Source organism: Teleopsis dalmanni, chromosome 2 (assembly GCF_002237135.1).
Source record: "Teleopsis dalmanni isolate 2A chromosome 2, ASM223713v2, whole genome shotgun sequence".
Lineage (NCBI taxonomy): Eukaryota > Metazoa > Arthropoda > Insecta > Diptera > Diopsidae > Teleopsis > Teleopsis dalmanni.
The window spans coordinates 220,588,556-220,609,418 of record NC_051847.1 but is presented as its reverse complement, the minus strand read 5'-3'; the positions used below and the strand labels follow the sequence as shown (position 1 = coordinate 220,609,418).

The following is a 20,863-nucleotide window of genomic DNA, read 5'->3' as shown; positions in this document are numbered from 1 at the left end:
GTGCATATTCACACACTTATGGGAATCATTTCAACAATATGGATGCATGCATATATATTAAATGTATATATACATGTGTATGTATTTATATACATATGCATGTGATGCATCAACCATTTTATTATAGCTTTAACCCGAATGCCTGCATTAGATTTCTTTAACACGTCTTTCACTCCGTCCTTAGCTTCAGTCAACCAGCTCAGTTCTACGCAACTCAATGCAATTTTCAGTTATGGCTCGATTTCGTTGTTTTTAGTTTTCTCTTATGGCACATTATAATCATAACCAAATCCAATACGTTATTCTTCGAAAATGTAGGATCAATTTTTAGGTTTTCCCATTTTCACAATATAGTTGGCGGCTTTACTCTGAACATTTCTGCAGTTATTTTTGCATTTATTTGCATAGGAATTTCGGTTAAACATTTAAAAATCTGTTAATGTTTTTTTTACGATAATATTTTATCAATAGTGTTGTATAGTAACTACATCGTATTTAAAAATGTTATAGTATGAATTTAATAAATACATATGTATATATGTACATATATTTATTTTCTTTACTGAAGGATTAAATTCATAATTGAATTGAAAAATGAATATTTTGGCAAATAATTTCAACTATTATGTACGAATTGATATATTGAAAAATCTGTTCAAATCTTGCTACAAAAAAATGCATAAGAAGTACAGTAAAAATGATGAAGATTGTAAGGAACGATGTGATGAAACGAAAGTAGAATATATAGTATATGAATGGGAATAGAAATTATTAAAGGGATTGAAAAAAAACGCATAAATTTATGTGCACAGTGGATCCATTAAACAGATAACCGTGCTAAGTAGACAATAAAATATTGGGCGAAAGACTACTGACAATCAAATTTTTTCTAAGGTGTGGTAAAAGAGATAATTGTGAGAATATAGAAACCTTTGTCACTAGTAGATGGGAGAAATGGTTTTTTTCGTTACAATAATTGCCGATATATTCACGACATAAGTCGTCATCAAAGTGATGGTCAAATACTAAAAATGTATGCAAGATTAAAATGTCTAATTGAAATATATGTCTATTAAAATATATATATTCTAATATATATAACAAATATATATTCTCCATATAACTAATAACTATCTGATACAATACAATCGTATAAAAAAATACAAAAAGTTGAAATAGATAGTCACAGATTGTATTTGTCAAATATATAACCACCTATACGGTTAAACTTTATATGTTACAGTAATTTTAGATGTATTATCAATTAGAATAAGTCTAAAGATAACTATCTTTAAAAGAGCTTTCACTAACCATTTGTACACATTGTAATATATGTTGATTAAAAGATATCATATAAATTATATTACAAATTTAATATTTTTTTTGTTTGAATTCGTATTCTTCGTAAAACCCTTAATCGTAAACGTAATCATTGGTAACTTTTAGAGATCAACTATGTTAAAGAGACTTATCAACAAAGGCCTATCCCTATTTTTGTATGTGAGCATTTGAAATGTTCACAACACACAAACATCATAGAGTTAAAATAATAATTAAGTGTAGTTGTCACTTATGCGTATAGATTAGGTGTTAGCTTAACAATACAAATGATAGTAATTTTGTTATTCTCCTCTATGTTGGGAATGAACAATCATTTAATCTTATTTCATTAATCAGCAGAATTTTTATTTGTGTTTAAATTTAAATATCTTAGTTTATATTTAGTTCAAAATAAGGCTGTTAGAACTACATATTTTGCGAAATATATACATATACTTATATCTTTAACAAAAATGTTACTAAAAATTTTTTAAAAATTCCCTTTTATAGAACATATTTCTCGATGAACTTCTGCAGCTAATTGGTGATGATGATTTTCGGGTCAGAGAGCATGCAGCGGAATGTTTATGTCGGTTTATCATACGAAATGCGAAACAGCATCATAAAATGATGACGCAAAAATCTAGCAGTAGCAATATTAGTGGTGAAAAGGAAAATTTACTTACCAATGAAACTTACAACACTAATTTGCATTTGCTCTGGGACTTTTTGGATTATCATTTGTTTTGTAACATGTCGATACCTTTTCGTAATTTATGTAGAGTGAACTCATCGATAGCACCACCGTTGTTGGAGTTACAATCAACAACGGCAACAGCAATGCCATCAGCAACATTATCGATGGCAACATCGAATTCGTTGTCTGGCATCGTAAATGGTGGTGCACTCGCAACGGGAACTCGTACCGCTGACCATTCTTTTGCTGTGTATGCAATGTGCCGTCAAACGGCCTTGGAAGAAAAACTTTTATCCAAAGTTTTGTATCGTTTGACAAATAAATTGATGGAGTTGCATGATAAAAATTTACAGGTAAATAAAATGTTTTTATATCTGTTGGGTTTGGTGCTTGTAGCGAATAGCATATAGCGAGCGTGTTTGCTTTTACTTTTGTATGCAAATGCTGCAATCTTTTTAAAACAAATATTTTTTCTGTATGCAAGTATCAACAATCAAGTATACATGTATATATTTTTGGTTATATTTTTTGTTAGTGTATACATATACAACTTGACTTTATGCCTATCGTAATGCTGCTAGCCTTTAATGCAGCTAGCAGCAAATTTCTCATAGCATTAATAGCACCACATCTGTTCATATAGTTCTATACGAGTATAGAACTCAATTTTATATGCGGAATTGAGTTTGTTTTATTGTAATTAAAATACATGTGATTTGCTTCTATTATAGAAAATTCAATGAAAATGCATTTTTTGTAAATGTTATTAATTACATAATTACTTAACCAATTTGTTAATTATTTTAATTAATTTTTTTGTTTTTTTGCCTTTTTTGATGGTTTGGATACACATTGCAGTTTGGCATAATTTATACACTGAAGTTGCTGCTGCATCACTTCAGTTTCGTTGATTACCAACGTGCGTGGACTGAATTCAATTTCATGGAAATCTGCATTAAATTCTCTTATTACAACTGCGTTACATCAATGGACTTAAATTGTCAGAATGATTTGATTGATGTTATGGGAAAATTAATGGCAGGTAAGTGCCTGGGATTTACAGATTAAAATTTGAGAAATTTACTTGCATTGTATAATTGTATAAATTACTAACAAATGAGTATTTTGATGCTAAGTGACATCACCAATGACATGAAGCGGTTTCAAATTTATATTGTTGTTTAATTTATGAAATTAACAATTGTTTTGTTTCTTTGTTAATTGCTTGCACAAATTTATGCACTTTTAGAGCAACAGATTAAGTATTTTGCGGTGTGAAATTCAATTATGAGAATTGTTATCGCAAAGCATATAAATAAGTAATTTAATTGTTTTGTTTGCACATTTAATTTATACATCAGTATTATGTGTGCTATATGGTATACATATATATATTAAATAAACAATCTTACATATGTAATTAGTAATTAAAAAACTCTGTGTATTGTTTATTTGCATGAATTAAATTTAAATTTTGAATTCAAAATTCATTAAAAAATGCAGCGATAGCTCTTTGGTTTTTCATTAGAACTTTAAATATAAATTGAGCATTTGGGTGTTCGGTTCTATTTGCGTTCAAACTTTTCATTCAAGGCAGCCCTTTGAAAATGTTCAAACAGTATATTTTCTTCAAACATAGAGTAGAGTAGAAGGATGAAAATAAGAATGAAATAAAAGCACAAACATCATTAAGCAACTCGAATATTATCAAGTAGCTTAAACATTATCAAACAGCTCGAATATCAGTGTTCAACTCAAAAATTAGAAAACAACTCGAATTTCCACCATCAACTCGAACTTCATTAAGGAGTTCAAATATCAGCGAGCAGCTCGAACTAGAATCTAAAACAAGATAAAGTAGCATCGAGTAGTTTGTACATCTTTAAGAGCCCGATTATCGTCGATCAGCTAAAATAAAATCAAATAGCTTGAGTTTTGGAAGCAACTTGAATATTATCGAGCAGTTCAAACATCAACGAGCAACTTGTTTCATGCAACAGTTCGAATATTATTGATCATCTTAAATATCACCATGAAATATAAATATTAACAGCTCCCACATCAACGAACAGCGTGCACATCATCAAGTAGCTATCAAAATCATCATCATCAAATCATTCATCATCCAACAAATCACGTACTACTATTATATTAGCATTTGAAAATGCTCAGGAGCACCGAATCCATGTGCAGTATTGTATTCAGTCGTCAGATCAGTCGTCAGAGTATACAGATCTCTTGTGGTTCGAAACGAACCTTATTATAAAAAGTATGTTCTTTTAAATTGACACTTGTGTCAATCTGACAGAATTCCTAGTCTCATCCGTGTCCTCCTAATAGAGTTTTCATTAGACCATTTTTTATTTTATATATCTATTTTATATATTTATACATTTAAAATTATTTAAGGATATTTTGTTGAATTTTATTTTTAATAACCGTATTCTATATCTATCTAAGAGATAACAATTAACAACTTTTTACAAATGTACACTAAATGCACATTTAAGATTATTATTTTATTTAAATACAATTTAATAGTTAGTTTAATGCATTTCTTTTAATTTAATTTATAAATTATTGAATTCAACAAATTAAGTGTACAATTCGTTTTATTAATTTTCATTTTATTAAATAATTAAATGAAAACTATGTAGGTATATTAAATACCATTTAATTTCTAATAAAATTTAATAGGACCGCCAATGAATGCAATTATTTTTCGTTATCAAAATATTTTGCTTTGTTTTATTTTTTTCTAATATGGTTGACCACGATTAAATAACAAAATATATACATTGTTAGTTTAATTTAGTCATCATATTTTACTCTCAATAAAACTAATTTCAATTTAAATTTTGTAAATTGGATAAACAAAAAAATTTGTCTACTTATTTATTGAACTCAAATAGAAAAATTTGAAACTGATACTTATAATTATTTGAATGGTACTATGGTATCAGATATGGTTATAGCAACTGCAGATACGGATTTAGATACGAACTTGGTATAAAGCCACATTTACACAAATAACCGCAAAGTACAGTTGCATTTGCACATAAACATTTTAATTCAATTTAAAATACTGAAGTTAATACCAAACTTCATCAATTTCATTTATTTGATTGCATTTTATACAAGTAAGTATACGTTAGCCCCTTTTTAATATGAGCTCGGATTTTATTTTCCTGTCTATTCATCCATTTGTTTGGTGCGTATCCATCTGTTATTACGCTAATTAAATGCTTATCAGAGAGTAATTAAATTATTAATAAACCATTAAAAAGTAAACAAAAACTAAATGTAATTTCGAATTTAATGCAGAGTTGTATAGAAAATTTAAATTTTTAAACAATTTTATGTAGTTTTTCGTAAAACAATTATTTTATTGAGTAATTATAAAAACCAGTTCCAAAATAAATATTCAATATATATATATATATACATTTATATATAAATTTATATGATAAATGTTTATATATGAAAGTCTATTTCAAAAATGTGAACACTGGCAATTAAACTTCAATTTGCTATGAACATACCTGTCTTTATTAGAGATCTTAGAATCAACTTATTGTTTAAATAAGTCTTCATTGTTTTGTTTTTCTTTTCTGCATACACCTACTGATAATAAATTTACCAAAAAAATCAAATTAATATATTTATAGTTTTATTATCTAATTAATTAAATTAAATTAAATTTAATGCAAATAGTTATAAATTTAAATTCAATCCAAATTTTCTGCTTATAGAAAGGTTTTAGTGAGGCAAACCAAAAAAATTAAAAGTGTTTATAAAAAATATAACGCGTATTGATTTAAATTTAATATTTCTTTAAATAGTATAATATACCTTTATGGTTATATAAATTATAAAGTTTCCTGCATTTTAAATGAGTACCTGAGTACCTTTTCAAATGTGTGCAATTTTCCTTTAATGAGTTCACAATTCATTTAATTGTCATAAATTTATATGTAGAAATACTGAATAACCGAATGAAAATTGTGCAATATAATCATCATTTCAATATTAATTTTATACTCGGTAATTTTATACAGTTTAAATCTGATATATTATTATATATTATTCGGAAGTTATGTCAAAGTACAACAATAATGAATTAAAAAAAATTTGTGATTAATGCCAGAAGTAGTCCTTATTTTTTTTTTACATAAATCAACATTTTTAGTTGTGAAACACAATTTAACTTATGAAATAATATTTTAAGCTCAGTATTAATATCATTATTTCAAAGCTTTATATTTATATAGCATAAAGCATATGTATTGCTACGACGGCATTTATGTTTTACTTATACATGTATCTAAGCTTTATTGGAGAAGTATATTGAGTTTTTTCATAACTTCTATTAGAAGAAGTATTAATATTTATTCTAATAGCAAGAAAAAACTATAATACCTTTATATCATTATATTAGAAGTTTTTACTATGTTACTACATAAATTTTCTATAAAAATTTTACTGCCTAATGGCGCTTTAATTCATTAACTATAATGCTTTCTGCTTCTGTTATTATCGTTGTTACTATTGGAAATTATATTCTTCGTCTTGTATTTTGAGTTGAGCAACAATGCATACGCAAAACTTATGCACCAAAAACAGAAAGCAAAAAGTTTGCAAACTACGGATGTTGGTGTGGTATGATGAAAAGTCATTAGTTATTCTTTTCAACGATTATTGTCGCAGTTGTAAGTTAGCGGAAAAAGAAAAAATTTCACTCATCCACTCTTTCAAAACATATACTTACACAAACGGCTCTCTACTATCTGTTATATATTACCAACATAGGAATTATAGGCATGAGCAATTTACCAACAATGCAGCAGAGTTCCTTTTTAAAATAGCGATGTTTTTACGAAAACTGTGGTATCACAATGGAGTCATATAAAACACCTAAGGAGCCTGTGTCTCCTGTAAGACATGCTGCCACTGGTATCTCCCATCTCAACCATCAATTGTATTCATTTGCTATCAAATCTGTATTATATATATATTTTAAATGCTAACACTATTTCTCTAACATAAACGAATGTAATTCCGACAAAAATTTGAAAAAATAGTTATAGCTTATTTAAAATTTGTGTATTGTTTTGAGTAACTAATAGCATCCAAAACATAAATATGTAAATTTTAAAACTATATATATATTTTTAAGTATATTTTTTTAACTTCATTTGATAATAAAAATATATTTTTTTTCTTTAAGGTGCTATGCTATCCGAAACACCTAATCGACAACAACACCAACAACAATTGGAACTACTGCTTACGCATGTCCTTAAAATAATTAACATATATTATCATCTCTTCACTAATCAGAAGCCTTTGCTGTTTGCTAAAGTACAGAAAAATGATATTTTCATAAATGCCAAAGAATTGGCCATTGTACAGAGTGTTGGATACTTTGGCAACGATTACGTTTACATTAAACTTTACAACACTTTAAGATGTGCTAATGACAGCTACAAGGTGAGTGCATGACTGCATGACTGCATGATGAACTGATGAAATGAGTGAATTAGTGCAAGTTCTATTGCGAATGAGATTGCTTGAACGTGAATGTGTATATTAGCGTTGTTGCCTGCAACTCGTGTTGCATACACAATCCAGCAGCAACGGTGGTAAGAGTCTGTCTTCTATTGCAGGAGTTACCTCTTGCAATATGTGTAATGACGTTAGTGTTAATGCTAGCTTAGTGTAGCTCATTGGAGACGCGTGATGGCACGAAATGAAATTGTAAAAGTTGTCGAATACTGCTTTTCTCGTACTTTAATCTACAAATTTTGTACGTGGAATGGATATTTTTGGCAATTCTTCTTTCAAACTTCAATTTTTTTTTAAATCTCAAAATTCAAACTTAAGTATTTTTACTTTTACTCATGTATATTAAAATATATATATATTATTTGTAAGAAATTATTATTTAAAAGACTGTTAAATAATCGCAATTGAAAATGAAAAAGGAAAAATAGAAATAAATTTTAATATTTGTATATTTGTAAAGGGCTTTAGTGTAATTTTTAACTTTTTTATTTAGTAATGCCGACGATTCGAAGTTTTTTTTGCATGATAAAAAAAAACTGTTTCGCTAAAAATGATTTTTTCCGCAAATGTGACTAAAAATTTTATTTTAAGCTCATTTAGGTAAAATAACAAATTAAGAATTAAATCAAAAAATATTTAATTGATTAAAAATCAATATACAACCTAAGCTTCTTGTTTGTAACGTTTTTCAGACATTGTAGGCTCTTAGATTGCATGTTAATTTCTGGTATACTTTTCTTTGATACCCTGCATCTCATTATGTACGAAAATTAGACTCCATGGTTTTCATGAAAGTACTTTGTCTTTATTTCTGGGTGCAATCTGTGAAATGAGTAGACATTACAAACAATAATCAACTGTAGTAGACTTGTAAGTTACAGAAAAATAAATAGGGCACTCATCTACTCTTTGAAGATGAAATGCACATATCCATGAAGGTTCTCTCTTCCTCAAGCGCTGTTCGATAACACCATTGTAGGTATATAAATCCTGATCATATATTAATTTTTCTTTACTTGTTTTTGATACCCTTTGTATCTATAAGTATACAAATTGGACCTTTTTTCCTTCCACACGAATGCGTTGCCCTTGTTTCTTGGAATTCAGGATTCTTGATTTAACCGATAAGAATTTAAGGAAAATATAAAAAAAACACTGTATATTAAGCCCAGTAATATAGCTTTAGTTCTTCAATACTACAACTTTATTACTCTTATTCAAATCTATAATTTGTAACTAAAGCAATTCTTCAATTAAAAGAAAAAGAAAATCTTGATATAGTTTTAAAATGTGCTATTTTTACATTGAATACTTAAGCTGTACTTAAGCTTACATCAATTATTAAAGTTTTAACTCCATTGTAATATGTTTTGTTTATAGCATATATATAACTTACATTCTGTATTATAATTAATTTTCGAAATGGCTTTTAATTTTCATTTCATGTACTTGTACCGATCGTTCTTGCAGATAACAATAAATCAGGAATCTGGCAGCTTATTAATTTCTTTACTAAAAACGTGCCTAAACACACTGAGTTTTTGTATTGAACTGCGTGCACATAGTCCACAGCAGGGCAGTTCTTCGGTCGGCATTTTTCCATCAAACACTGTCCTAAAATTAATTGAAGAAATTCTTCAGTATTTGACCAAACTCATAAATTATGCCCCCTGTGAGTGCATTGCATGTCTAAGGCAACTGTTGAAATATTTATTTGCACAAAATTATGGCAACCGCCAGCAGGATTATTATGGTGCATTTATGCAACCATATTTCGTTGCAAAGGCCAAAGGACAACGACAATGCTCAACTATAGTAAAAGACGAGAATATAATGTACTCGACGCAAACAATAAATTCAAGTGCAATGATGACCCCAACGACAATGACTTCGTCAACTTTTGCACACAATAAGGGAAAACTAATTGCAACGCATGCAGATTGTAAAGAAAGTTCATCAGTAACAGATGTACAGGACTATCGTTTGTTTGGGGAATTGTTTGTGACCAGTTTAAATATGCAACATTCAAAATCGGACCATGAGACTGAATGCTCAAGGCATATTAAACTCTTTGAGCCATTGGTTATATACAGTTTAACAGTAAGTAGCTTTAGATAAAGAAAATTTGTATTAGTAGACTTTGGTCTACACACTATTGTTCTCAAAAGAGTTATTAATATCATAAGTATTGGAAAATTGCAACTTATTTTCTAAAATATTTTGATGATTTTTTTGATGATTTGCAGCTCTTCATGAAATCCAATTCTGTTGTACAAGCTCCTGTATTGGATTTACTAGTGCAATTGTTGCACTTTAATGTCACTTATAGCATATTGGATTCAAAGAATGTTATTTTTGAACAAATTCTAAGTAATCTAGAATTGATTGAAAGTGGAATAGCTAGGTAAGTTGTGCTTCACTTTTGTATGTATATATCATGTATTTAAAATAATTTAAAGCATTTAAATGTTTGAATGAAAGTTTAAATTAAATTTATTATAAAGTTTTAATTTTTTTTTATTCTCTTAATGCATATTTATATTCCACTTTCCATTTAATTTACTTCTCATATTTTATTTGACTTGTGCTTTAATTTTTCAGAAATACACACATCATCATACCGCCAATGATAAAATTTCTTATTCAATTAACACATAAAAGCGATCGCAAGTTAATTACAATACCGAAAATCATCAGCATTACCAATAATTTATTGGCCAACAATGCTATACGTGAAAGTGCAGTACTGGCCCTGAAGGCATTAACCTATGAAATATTTTTTATATCGCCGAACATTGCCGCAGCATCAGTAAATACCGTTTCCACTGCTGACTTGCGCGCTCCTTTTCAGAGTCCGATTTCACGTTCACCCATCTCCACACCTACTCAACCACGTCGTAGTGGAACTGAGGAAGCTGAAGCAGCAGCTGCAGTTGCGGAGATGATACTTGCACACAATCGAGAATTGGACACACAGAAGGAGGTCGTTTTGGGTATGTTGGAGAAATTTATCGATGCAGTCGAATGTCAGCAAACACTCGCTTTGTTATTATTGCGTGAGCGTTGTGCACAACAATTGGAAATAGTACAACAGGAAAATGTAGAGAAATTGGGTTGCGGTTTCGATATTGGCAACAAAAGTAGTGAAGGTGCTATGAAAGGACATACTATGTACAGTACCTTATTGCAAGATCCAGACGCATTATACGCTATTGTATGCCGTGCAATGTGCGAAGGTCGTATACCAGTGCAAAGTTGGCATAACTACTTTTTATGGAACGCTTTCTTTCGAAATAACGACAAAAGTGTGCTTGCCGATAGTAAAACATTTTTAGCGCTACTGCAAATATTTTTCTCGAAGGTAAGATTTTTATTTTCAAAAAGTAAAATCAAAGTTAATATTTATTTCATTTTAAATTGATAATATGAGATTATTGTATTATATTGTTATAAGTTGTTTTCAAATAAAGTATTGAGAGATATACGCTTATTCAGGTATATTTATTTAGCAATTATTTTAATAATTGTATAAGTATAAGAAGGCATTTAAATGTTTTCTGCCTACAGTTTTTTTTCTTATTCTGCAGTAGATGAAAATCAATAGTAGTCACAGTGTGAAATTGAAACCTACTAAAAACACCTCTAATGAATACGTGGATGAATATGCGCACCGCTCTTCCGACGGGCAGTGCGGGTATATTATTTCGGTAATTAGGGGAGATAGCTGCGATCAATAGGCTTAGTACCTAGAACTCTAGATATATCTAAGCCAGAAAACATGCGCGTGGCAAAGTTATAATGGGGTGGGTTTATTATGCAAGTATGCGGATGACGATGGAGGCATCTGAATACCACTCATCGAAGTGTAACATGTGGTGTTGGGGAATATGACGCGCATGTGATAGGTCCTAACCCAATCTTCTCCTAAGAAAAGGTGTTAGAGATTGAGACGTCGGAGGTTGAGTTATGCACCCAGGGGATGTATCGCGGAACGTATGTCAGCAGGCGCTCGTCCATATGAGTATCTTGACCTTTTTAAACTTCCAGCTTGAAATTTTGTGTTATATTTATTATTTTGTGTATGACCGTATATATAATGTATGAAATAACGAAATGTAGAAGTCATGTTTTACACTTTAAAAAAATTAGGATCCAAAATGCTTATTGCGATGTGATATAATTTATTCATCCACAACTTAATATTCCTTTTATAAAATAAATAAACTGTTTAATTAAGTTATAAAAAGCAATCAATTAGAAAGTAGTATTTTAACATATAATTGCCTTGATGCATAAATTATAACAAATAATTAGTATACAACATTTTTCATCATTATGTGAGACTTAAAAAGTTATCAAGCAATCTTTAATTTTAAACTATTATTTTTTACAAAGTATTTAAATATTTATGTCATTTTTTAAAAGCTTATGGTTTCTCCTTGTTTTTATTACTTAAAAAAATATTTTCTCTTAACTTATTTAATTTTTATATAAGCACTTGCCACCTTTTCCGTTTCCGTTACCGGTTGTTTTTCTTTTGTGCAACAACCGTGCATTCAGTTCGGTTATAGCCTTTAAGCCGCTTTTCCAAACAACAAATATATTTCTTTTGTTTATTATTTGGCCGAAGCACATTTCTGCACATTTCCGTTTCGTTTGTTACGCTTAAGGTTATTTCTTTTTGGAAATGGTTGCAAACATCAACAGGTCGTTTATTTTTATTGCTGCAACAACTGCGAATGCAATGCCATTTTTTATATAAACATCACTTGCCATTATTGTTATTACAATTGTTGTTACAATTGCTGTTCTACTAACAAAAATCCAAGAAAAAATCAGCGCCGTGTATATACACTGTTGCTTTGACTAACTTAGAATGACAGCCCTAAGTGGAAGGCTAAAAGTGTGAGAAAGAGGTGATGATTATGGTTAGTTTATTGCGACTAGCTTATATACTTGGGTTGTTTTGTTATGTGGAAGTAACACACAATGCTAATAAGTAACAAAGTGATTAATTTATTGACATTCAAAATGTTTTATTTTTCAAAATCCTTATTGTATAAAAGTTTTATTGAACAAATACAAAACCTACAATACGTATTCCATTTAATTAATGTTACTCATACGCAACGTTGTACGACAATTTTTTCATCTAGTATCCAGTATTGTTGTATAATATGAAATGTTCGTTTAGAATTGAAAAATTTTTTATTTTATTTTTCATTAAGCTTAAAGTATTCAATGAGTTTTTATGCAAAATTTTCATTTATGCTTTTGCTCTAATTGAATGCATAAATTTATTAAATATTTACATGTACAAAAAATCCACAAACACAAACAAGCAAGCAAGCAAAGAACAACAAGTAATCCAACAGAGAGACAGACGAGACGCAAAGACAAATATTCTTGAAAAATTCGTAAATATTAAATGATTTTGAAATTTCACAAATGCACTTATCTACATAAAAATGAAATTGTTTCTTACAAACACATCAACCATAACAACAATTGTTGTTGTCATTGTTGTCAGAATTGCCAGAACAACAACTTGAAATATATTAAAAACAATTCAACAGTTGAATTCCCCAACGTAGTTGTATGCATGCCAACACCCAGAAGAATGGTAACAATTTAAAATTGATCTCATTGGTATTATTGCCAGTTTCTTACTGCTTTGTGCCGTGCCGGCCGTCTCTACTGTCTTTGTTTTGTGCCCCCAAATGAGTTTGTTAAAATTTGAATCTGAATCTGAATTTGAATTTAAATTTTTTACAAATCGGCTTATTGGCAGCTTAGACCAGAAAACAATACATTCAAATCAAGAGCAAAACATAAGCAAATAACAAGAACTATGCACAAATTTTATAGACTTCAGTTTAAAGACTATATGCATCTGCATACATGACATACCCACATGAGAAAATTTAAAGGAATACCAATTATAATTTTAATTGAATTCGATAAGATATTTAAAGACATTATATAAAGAAATTAAATAAATGATATATGAATGTATTGTTTTAAAATTATTACAAAGACAATTTGTTGGTAAAGAGTATCTCGTAAATTTATATTAAAAATTTCGAACTTGTAAAGAAGTACAATATAAAGGCGTTATATTGTTATATAAATAATTGCAAACATTTAAAGTAACACAAAGTTTACAATTGATATTTTTCATTTTAAGATATTAATTTTCAACAAATGAAATTAAAATATTTCATTTATATTTAATTGCTTTATTGGCTAAATATTTTTTAATAAAAAAAAATGAAATTTAAACTTAAATATCATTCTAAAGAAAACAAAGAACAGAAAGAAAGACAAAGGAGATTTTTATTTCATATTTTTATTTTTATTATTATGTTGAAGCTGTTTTGAGCTAGTGCACTTAAGCACATCACTGTGTTTTTGGTAATCGGTAATACAATATTATGTCGCATACACGAACATAATATATACCTTACTTTATTAATAGCATAAAGTCTTTGGAATCTCACAAAATGTACAAAAGTACAAAAAGTACTCTCCGGACACTAGTCATACTGTATATATACTTAACCCTATCATCTCATTTATCTATTGATGGAACATTACCCCACACAATCACTGTGTTTTTGGTAATCGGTAATACAATTCACTGTGTTTTTAGTAATCGGTAATACAATATTATGTCGCATACACGAACATAATATATACCTTACTTTATTAATAGCATAAAGTCTTCGGAATCTCACAAAATGTACAAAATGTACTCTCCGGATCACTGTGTTTTAACTCGAGGTTTCTTCAAAACCCCTCTCTACACCTTGACTAGGTTATTGTTTATAACTTCATCAGACTAAGCAATAATTGAGCTCAGATCTGCATACCTCCCCGAGGAGCCTGTAACCATTCTGAGATTTGATAAAGCGGTGTTGATAGGTCTGTCAGATTTCATAGATTTCCATAGATTAAATATATCTACTCTAAATTATATTGTGTGGCTTTAGGTTTAATTATCAGCCTCACAGTATTATTTTTTAAATGTTTGTTAAAAAAAAGTAGCGCTAGTCAAATATATAAAAACAAAGTATTATTGATAAAAGAATTGCATTTAATTTTTATAATTCTTCTATATTAAATCAAAAGTCAATAAAAAGTAAGTTTATCTGATGTGCTAAAACTTAGTCATGCGACTTTGGTTATGATTATGTTATTATTTTTCGTTTAAATAAGACTGTATAACATATATATGAATTTTACCACGCACGATGTTCTTAGAAAATTATTATCATTCAGTGTTCACCTTTTTGTCACCAGAAAATCCCTGAGTACATAGACGACATGCGTCTAATGAGCCAAATTTCCAGTGCTCTTCTATATAATGTAGATATGCATTAAAAGATATGTACGCTAACTGGTTTGGAAATAAATACCACAAAATCTGTTAATATATCTAACGGATATAATATTTCGAGAAATATCTGTATCAAAATGTAAGATGAAGACGAGATGAAGATTCAGGCCGTACAATACTTTGCCTATTTAGACTGAGTGATCTGCATATAAACGAAGCAATAGACGCGTTTTGGTGTTTTATAATATTTGAAAATTCAATAATATCCGCTTTAAAAGTAAATCTCGTTTGTTTAATAACAACATTAACTCTCAAAAGATATATGGCAAGATTTCAATAGTAAATACAAGTTTTTATCAATAAGCATATCAAGCGCGTTCTTTACATTTATTGACCATAGCATATATCTAAAATATAACTTTGGAGATGTTCAAAGTTTAGATTTCTAGACTATTTCTGTTCTGGTATTTCTGTTTAATGCTAAATATCTTAATTCGTTAAATGATTTATGGTATGAAGTCTGCCGGGTCTTCGACTGCTTTGAGGGTTCCACTGTAGTGCAGCATGACAGATCTCTTCGTAGGGTTTTCAAAGTTGCACAGTTTAGAAGTATGCAGAATATGAAGTCAGAAAATGTGAGTTTTAGTAGATCAGATATGCTCAATGTAAACTAAGCAGGGTTACTTGTTCGATATGTTGTTAAATGGAGCCTGCTGTGCAGTCGCTAAGATGGAGAAGAATAATCCACGCTAAACTTGCCATCGCGTGTACATGAGAATGTGTATATAGCACAACTTCCAAGGAATAAAATTTAAAAAAACTGTGATGTTCCACGAGGAGATAATTTGCAAGGAGAAAGAGATATAGAAACCAAAATATAGAATATGAGTAGCAAATAGTCAAGTTTTGCAAGGTTATAAATGGCAACCAAAAATGAGTAACCTCCACTTAAGTCTGTCTCGATAGTGTTTTTTTTTATTTTTACAATAATAAAGCTAAACATATAATTTACTCTCTTAGGTAGATTTGTGACATCAATTTAGTAGATTGTACAGTTATCATAGAGGCCACAAAGCTGTTTTTTTTTCTAATGTTTTTATATAGTCTTTTTCACAACAATTTTCATTTACTAAAGTTATGATTTTCTTAACCTCTTTTAACTTTTTTTCATAAAAATTTATGGTATGGGGATTTTTTGTTTAGAAGTTTGAATTATGCATTTTTCACACACATGTTTTCGGAGGTTGAGTAATGATTTAACTAGTTATATTTAAAAAAAAATTTATGCAACTAAGCTGTAAATTACTTAAAGATTTTTAAGATTGAAATTATCATGTACTAGAGCAATTAAATAATTAAATTTAAATAGTTTTTCTGAAAACAAAGAAACATTAATTAATGCAAATGACACATACTACATTTTTTACTGACTAATTTTTATTTATTGTTCTTTCAATTTTAATACTCATTTTATTTAATTTTAATGCTGAACTTACACGTCAAAATGGTCAGTAAACCAGTCATTTATTTGCAACGTCGTAAACGCAACATTAATTTAATTAAATCCCCTTTAATGCTCTGCTTTGAACCCATTCCACTCAATTGTGCACATTGCATTTTTCAATAAAACTTCGTTTATTTACTTAATTTTATTTAATCCTCATACCGTGTTTATTTTTTCCCTGAAATAAGGAAAATCTCAGCAGCTGCTGCACTCCAATTTATTTACATTGTGCAGGATTTAAGGTTTTTTTCCTTTCATTTTAATTCTCTGTCGTTGTTGGTGGTATAAATTTTTTATTATCACATTATTATAATTAACTAATTTTTTACTTGTTATTTACATTTATTATGTTATTTTTTTACCTTATTCATAAATATTTTGTTTTTTTATATATAAGAAAATATAAAAACACTAATTCATTTATTATTATACAAATAATATATTAATTCTAATAACAAGCGTTATAAAGTAATGATTTTTTTTCTTATATTGATAACAATAAATAATTCCTAACGGAAGTAATTTTATATTTAATATAATAAATTAAAAATAATTTTTAATTTATATATTTATTCATATTTAATATTTGAAATGGATTTTTTATTTAATGATTTCAATTTAAATTATTTGCAAAGAGATATAATTTAAGGAGTAATAAATAAATAATTAAGCGTCAAAAACTACTTTTAGATGCCGTCAACCTTTTTCTGGGTTAAACTTGATCAGTACAAAACAAATAATCAAGGAGAGGGGGAATCACACCTATGAGACTGGTGTACTGGGAAGACTTCCCAGGAGTTAGACAAAGCAAAGCACCGATCAAACCCTACTCTTACAAAAACATTCTTAAATTCTCAAAAGGTGATTTAAGCTTGATAACGGATTTTATTACGAGTAATTATGGTCTGAAATATTATCTTCATAAACTTAGATTATCTACTAATTCGGAATGCAGATTATGCCTCGAAGATGAGGAAATTACTATGTACATATATTCTTTGTGATAGTTCAGTTTTAACAATTCACAGAAAAAACTTATTTCATGTGGAATTTCTGTCAACAGAACAGAATAAGAGATCCTCGCAAGATTTAGCTTTGGACTTTGATCGCAAAGCTTTAAAGGGTTTTGTGTAATCAGTAGTGAAATTCGTACAATAGAACTCTTCTGGCCGCAGTACCGGCTGTTGGGCGATTTCACGATAACAGTTTTAATAAGAATACATTTTTTAATATATATATTATAGAAATAGTATTAATATGATTGCACTATTATTGTTAAACAAGATAAGCTGTTTTAAATATTACCCTTTACAAATTGTATTGAATTTTTTTAAGAAGAATTAAGAATAAGAATGTTAGTTAGAAATGTTTCAAAGGCTTGAAACCTTTTAAAAAAAATTTTTGAATAGGTATTCTTCTGTAAAATATGTAAATGTTATTAAGTATTAATTTTATTTTATTCACAATATCTGCAATAAATTTTTTTAATTATTTATAGAGGTAGATACTTCTATGTATTGTACTTTATATTATAAATAATTTTAATATAAATGAACTGTTATTACTATTAAACAAGATAAGCTATGTTGATTATAACCTTCTAGAAATTACTTTGAATGTTCTGAAGAAGGAATATTTATAGTTGAGATATTTCCTAATCTTATGAAAGAGAGATTCGAATTAGTATTTTTCAATACATATGTATTACATGTAACTCTGTATGGTTTGTTTAAGCTTATACATCATACTATATATTTTTATATTAAATGTCCAATTTTTTTCCTTTGTAATTAGAACTGCAAAATTTTTTACTCTTAAGTTTGGTCCAACCGATATCTATTCAAATATTTATAATTAAGAAGCAAAAATAAAAAAGTCTTTCTTTGAAACGATATACTCTTATATTATGATCTTGTTTAAATTGTGTAAGCATAAAAAATATTATTAAAATATGTTTTAAACTCTACAGCTGTTTCTTTACAATCTAATTGATATTTTATATATTTTTTCTTTGCATGTACCTGAAAAATGGACAACTTTAATTTCAACAAACAACAACAATTACAATTTTTCTATTCGCAAAATGTTTTGAAAAAAAAAAACAAATAAATAAAACAAAAAAAGGATATGACTAACTTTAGTGATTTATCGCTTACAACGATAATCCTTGAAAACGTAATACTTAAAATCGAGGAAATTTATTTAGTAAATCATATAAAACTTTATTTAAAAAATAACCCGGAAGTACAGAGAGACGAATTTAAAAAGCAGCAACAACAACAACAGCAACAAAATCAAGGCACCCAAAATTGGATGCACGATGGACCATCGACGTCTTCGGCAGCAGCATTTGCTGCAGCACAGAATCAACCGTCTACGTTACTATCACCATTCCCATTACCATTACCATCAATATCATCAGCATCAACAGCAGTATCATCTTTATCTCCATCGTCATCATCAACAGCAGCAGTAGCAGCAGTAGCAACAGCGGCAGCCGCCGCCCATAAAGTCAACCACACCGTCAGTGAAATTAACTACTTTGCAAAAGTTTTATATGAAAAACTCGAAAACTGTCTTAGTTATATTATTGAAGGGACAACAAGCACAACAACAACAACAACAACAGCAGTCCCCACACGTTGCTGTTATGATGCACAATATTGTGGTCTTGTGGTGCGTTTTGTAAGAGCACTGCATGATATTTGTTGTTGTTCGTTGCATAAAGATGGGTTCCAAGCGATTTTTCGTAACGTTTTGGCTGAATCTGAATTTCTCGACAAATACTACAATTTATTACTGATGCATGGAACTTTTGCCACGCCTACAGCATATGAATTAGAACAGGATGCTCTAATGCTTCTGCAAGTTGAAGTCTTTAAGCTTTTGTCGGCCATGAAATTAGTCGATCCTTTGGTACTTTTACAACAAATTCAAGCATTCGACATCAAGTGGAACGTGCAGTGGACACTTTTGCGTGAAGTTTGTCTGCGCAATGTAAGTGGCACATTAGTTAACTTTAAATTTGTATGTTGTATGTGTGTATGTGTGTATGTTGTGTGTTGTGTATATTTGCATTAGGATCTGCATCCTGGTGGTTACATCGTGCAGATTGGTTTGAATCGGGGTTGATCTAAATAAAAAAGTTAATAGGTTGAAGGTTGTTGATTTAAATTTGTTTTAAGCGTTTTTAGCCAACAACTAAAAGTCGTTATTTTGTGGTCTGTACTGTACATTGAACGTTTGTGGCGTGAGTGGCATGAGTGGCATGAGTGGTTCTGTATGTACATATTGATGTAGTCAGTAGTATATATTTTAGTGTGTTTGGATCCTTGCAGTAGAGTGCACTCTGTCTGCGGAGATTGGTAGGTTGTGCTTAACAGCTTGTTTAAATTGGAGTAAAGCGTGTAAACATTTGGTTTTTATGGTTTATTATGCTTTGACAATTTACTTTTGTTAATTTAGATGCGAAACTAAAAGTTTTTATTGCTAATTTCAAAATTTTAAATAATTTTTACTTTCTAACTTTTAGTAATATTTTTATTTATTTTTTTTTTGTATTTCTGTTGAAATATGCAACTTGAAAGGAATTGCATTGAAGCATATTTAATTGGTTTAATTTGTCATTCAAACACAAAATAAACAACTCACAATCTTTACATTTAATTTGTGTTATTTCAGTGTTAAGCTTGGAAGTTTTAATAAATAAACAAGTATTTAATTACAATTATGTGTAATAAATACGAACATAGTTGTTTAGAAGAATGTTAAAATTGTAAATCACTGCAATATTGACATTTTGGCAACTCAAATAAAAGCAATAAAATAGAGTAATTAAATTTTTAAATATTAATATATCAAAATAATTATTTATTTATTCGCTTAAATTAAGAATTTTGATTGAATGTTCATTTTCGTCGGAATCATGATTCATATTAAAATTAATATACAATATATAATATTAAAAAAAATATTTATTAAATAATATATTAATATAAAAATTATTCATATAACGGATATGTAAGCATATCCACATAAAAAAAATATCTTTTAAATTTAGACACAAAACAACGTACTTTAAGTACTCCTCTTTATGTTGGCAATTGTTAAATAAGATATGATAGTGTTACGAGAGCCTAAAGTTAACGTGATAAATCGTCATATAACTGTCTGTATAACATGTCCTGAAAATATATTAAAATTGGATGTAAAGTTTGCTTTAGATAATTGAAACAATTACATTTTATGAGTTACCCGGTTTATCGAAATGTCAAAATCCTTGACAGATTTTTCTTAAATAATACATCATTTAAATGTTATATAGCCACATCCAATAATATATTTATTGTGATTGTAATATGAGATACATGCTATGAATATATATCATAAAATCAATTTTTAAACAAAATTTAATTAAAAACTTGATTTAATAAAATGC

At 28.7% G+C, this 20,863-nt stretch overlaps 3 protein-coding genes across 5 annotated transcripts in view; 1 reads left to right on the top strand and 2 right to left on the bottom strand.

Moving 5' to 3' along the window:
- LOC119681024 (lateral signaling target protein 2 homolog) overlaps window positions 1-20,863 on the bottom strand; it is a 420,855-nt gene that overhangs the window by 314,750 nt on the left and 85,242 nt on the right. The gene's annotated exons all lie outside the window — the stretch shown is intronic.
- The window catches only part of LOC119681023, a 98,105-nt gene that overhangs the window by 32,469 nt on the left and 44,773 nt on the right, over window positions 1-20,863 (top strand). The window contains exons 10-16 of the mRNA XM_038094079.1: window positions 1,831-2,370; window positions 2,876-3,059; window positions 7,245-7,507; window positions 9,053-9,682; window positions 9,829-9,986; window positions 10,184-10,943; window positions 18,550-19,422. Coding sequence (XP_037950007.1) covers window positions 1,831-2,370; window positions 2,876-3,059; window positions 7,245-7,507; window positions 9,053-9,682; window positions 9,829-9,986; window positions 10,184-10,943; window positions 18,550-19,422 — 3,408 coding nt within the window. The remainder of the gene's footprint in view (window positions 1-1,830; window positions 2,371-2,875; window positions 3,060-7,244; window positions 7,508-9,052; window positions 9,683-9,828; window positions 9,987-10,183; window positions 10,944-18,549; window positions 19,423-20,863) is intronic.
- The window catches only part of LOC119681029 (structural maintenance of chromosomes protein 2-like), a 51,908-nt gene that overhangs the window by 23,425 nt on the left and 7,620 nt on the right, over window positions 1-20,863 (bottom strand). The gene's annotated exons all lie outside the window — the stretch shown is intronic.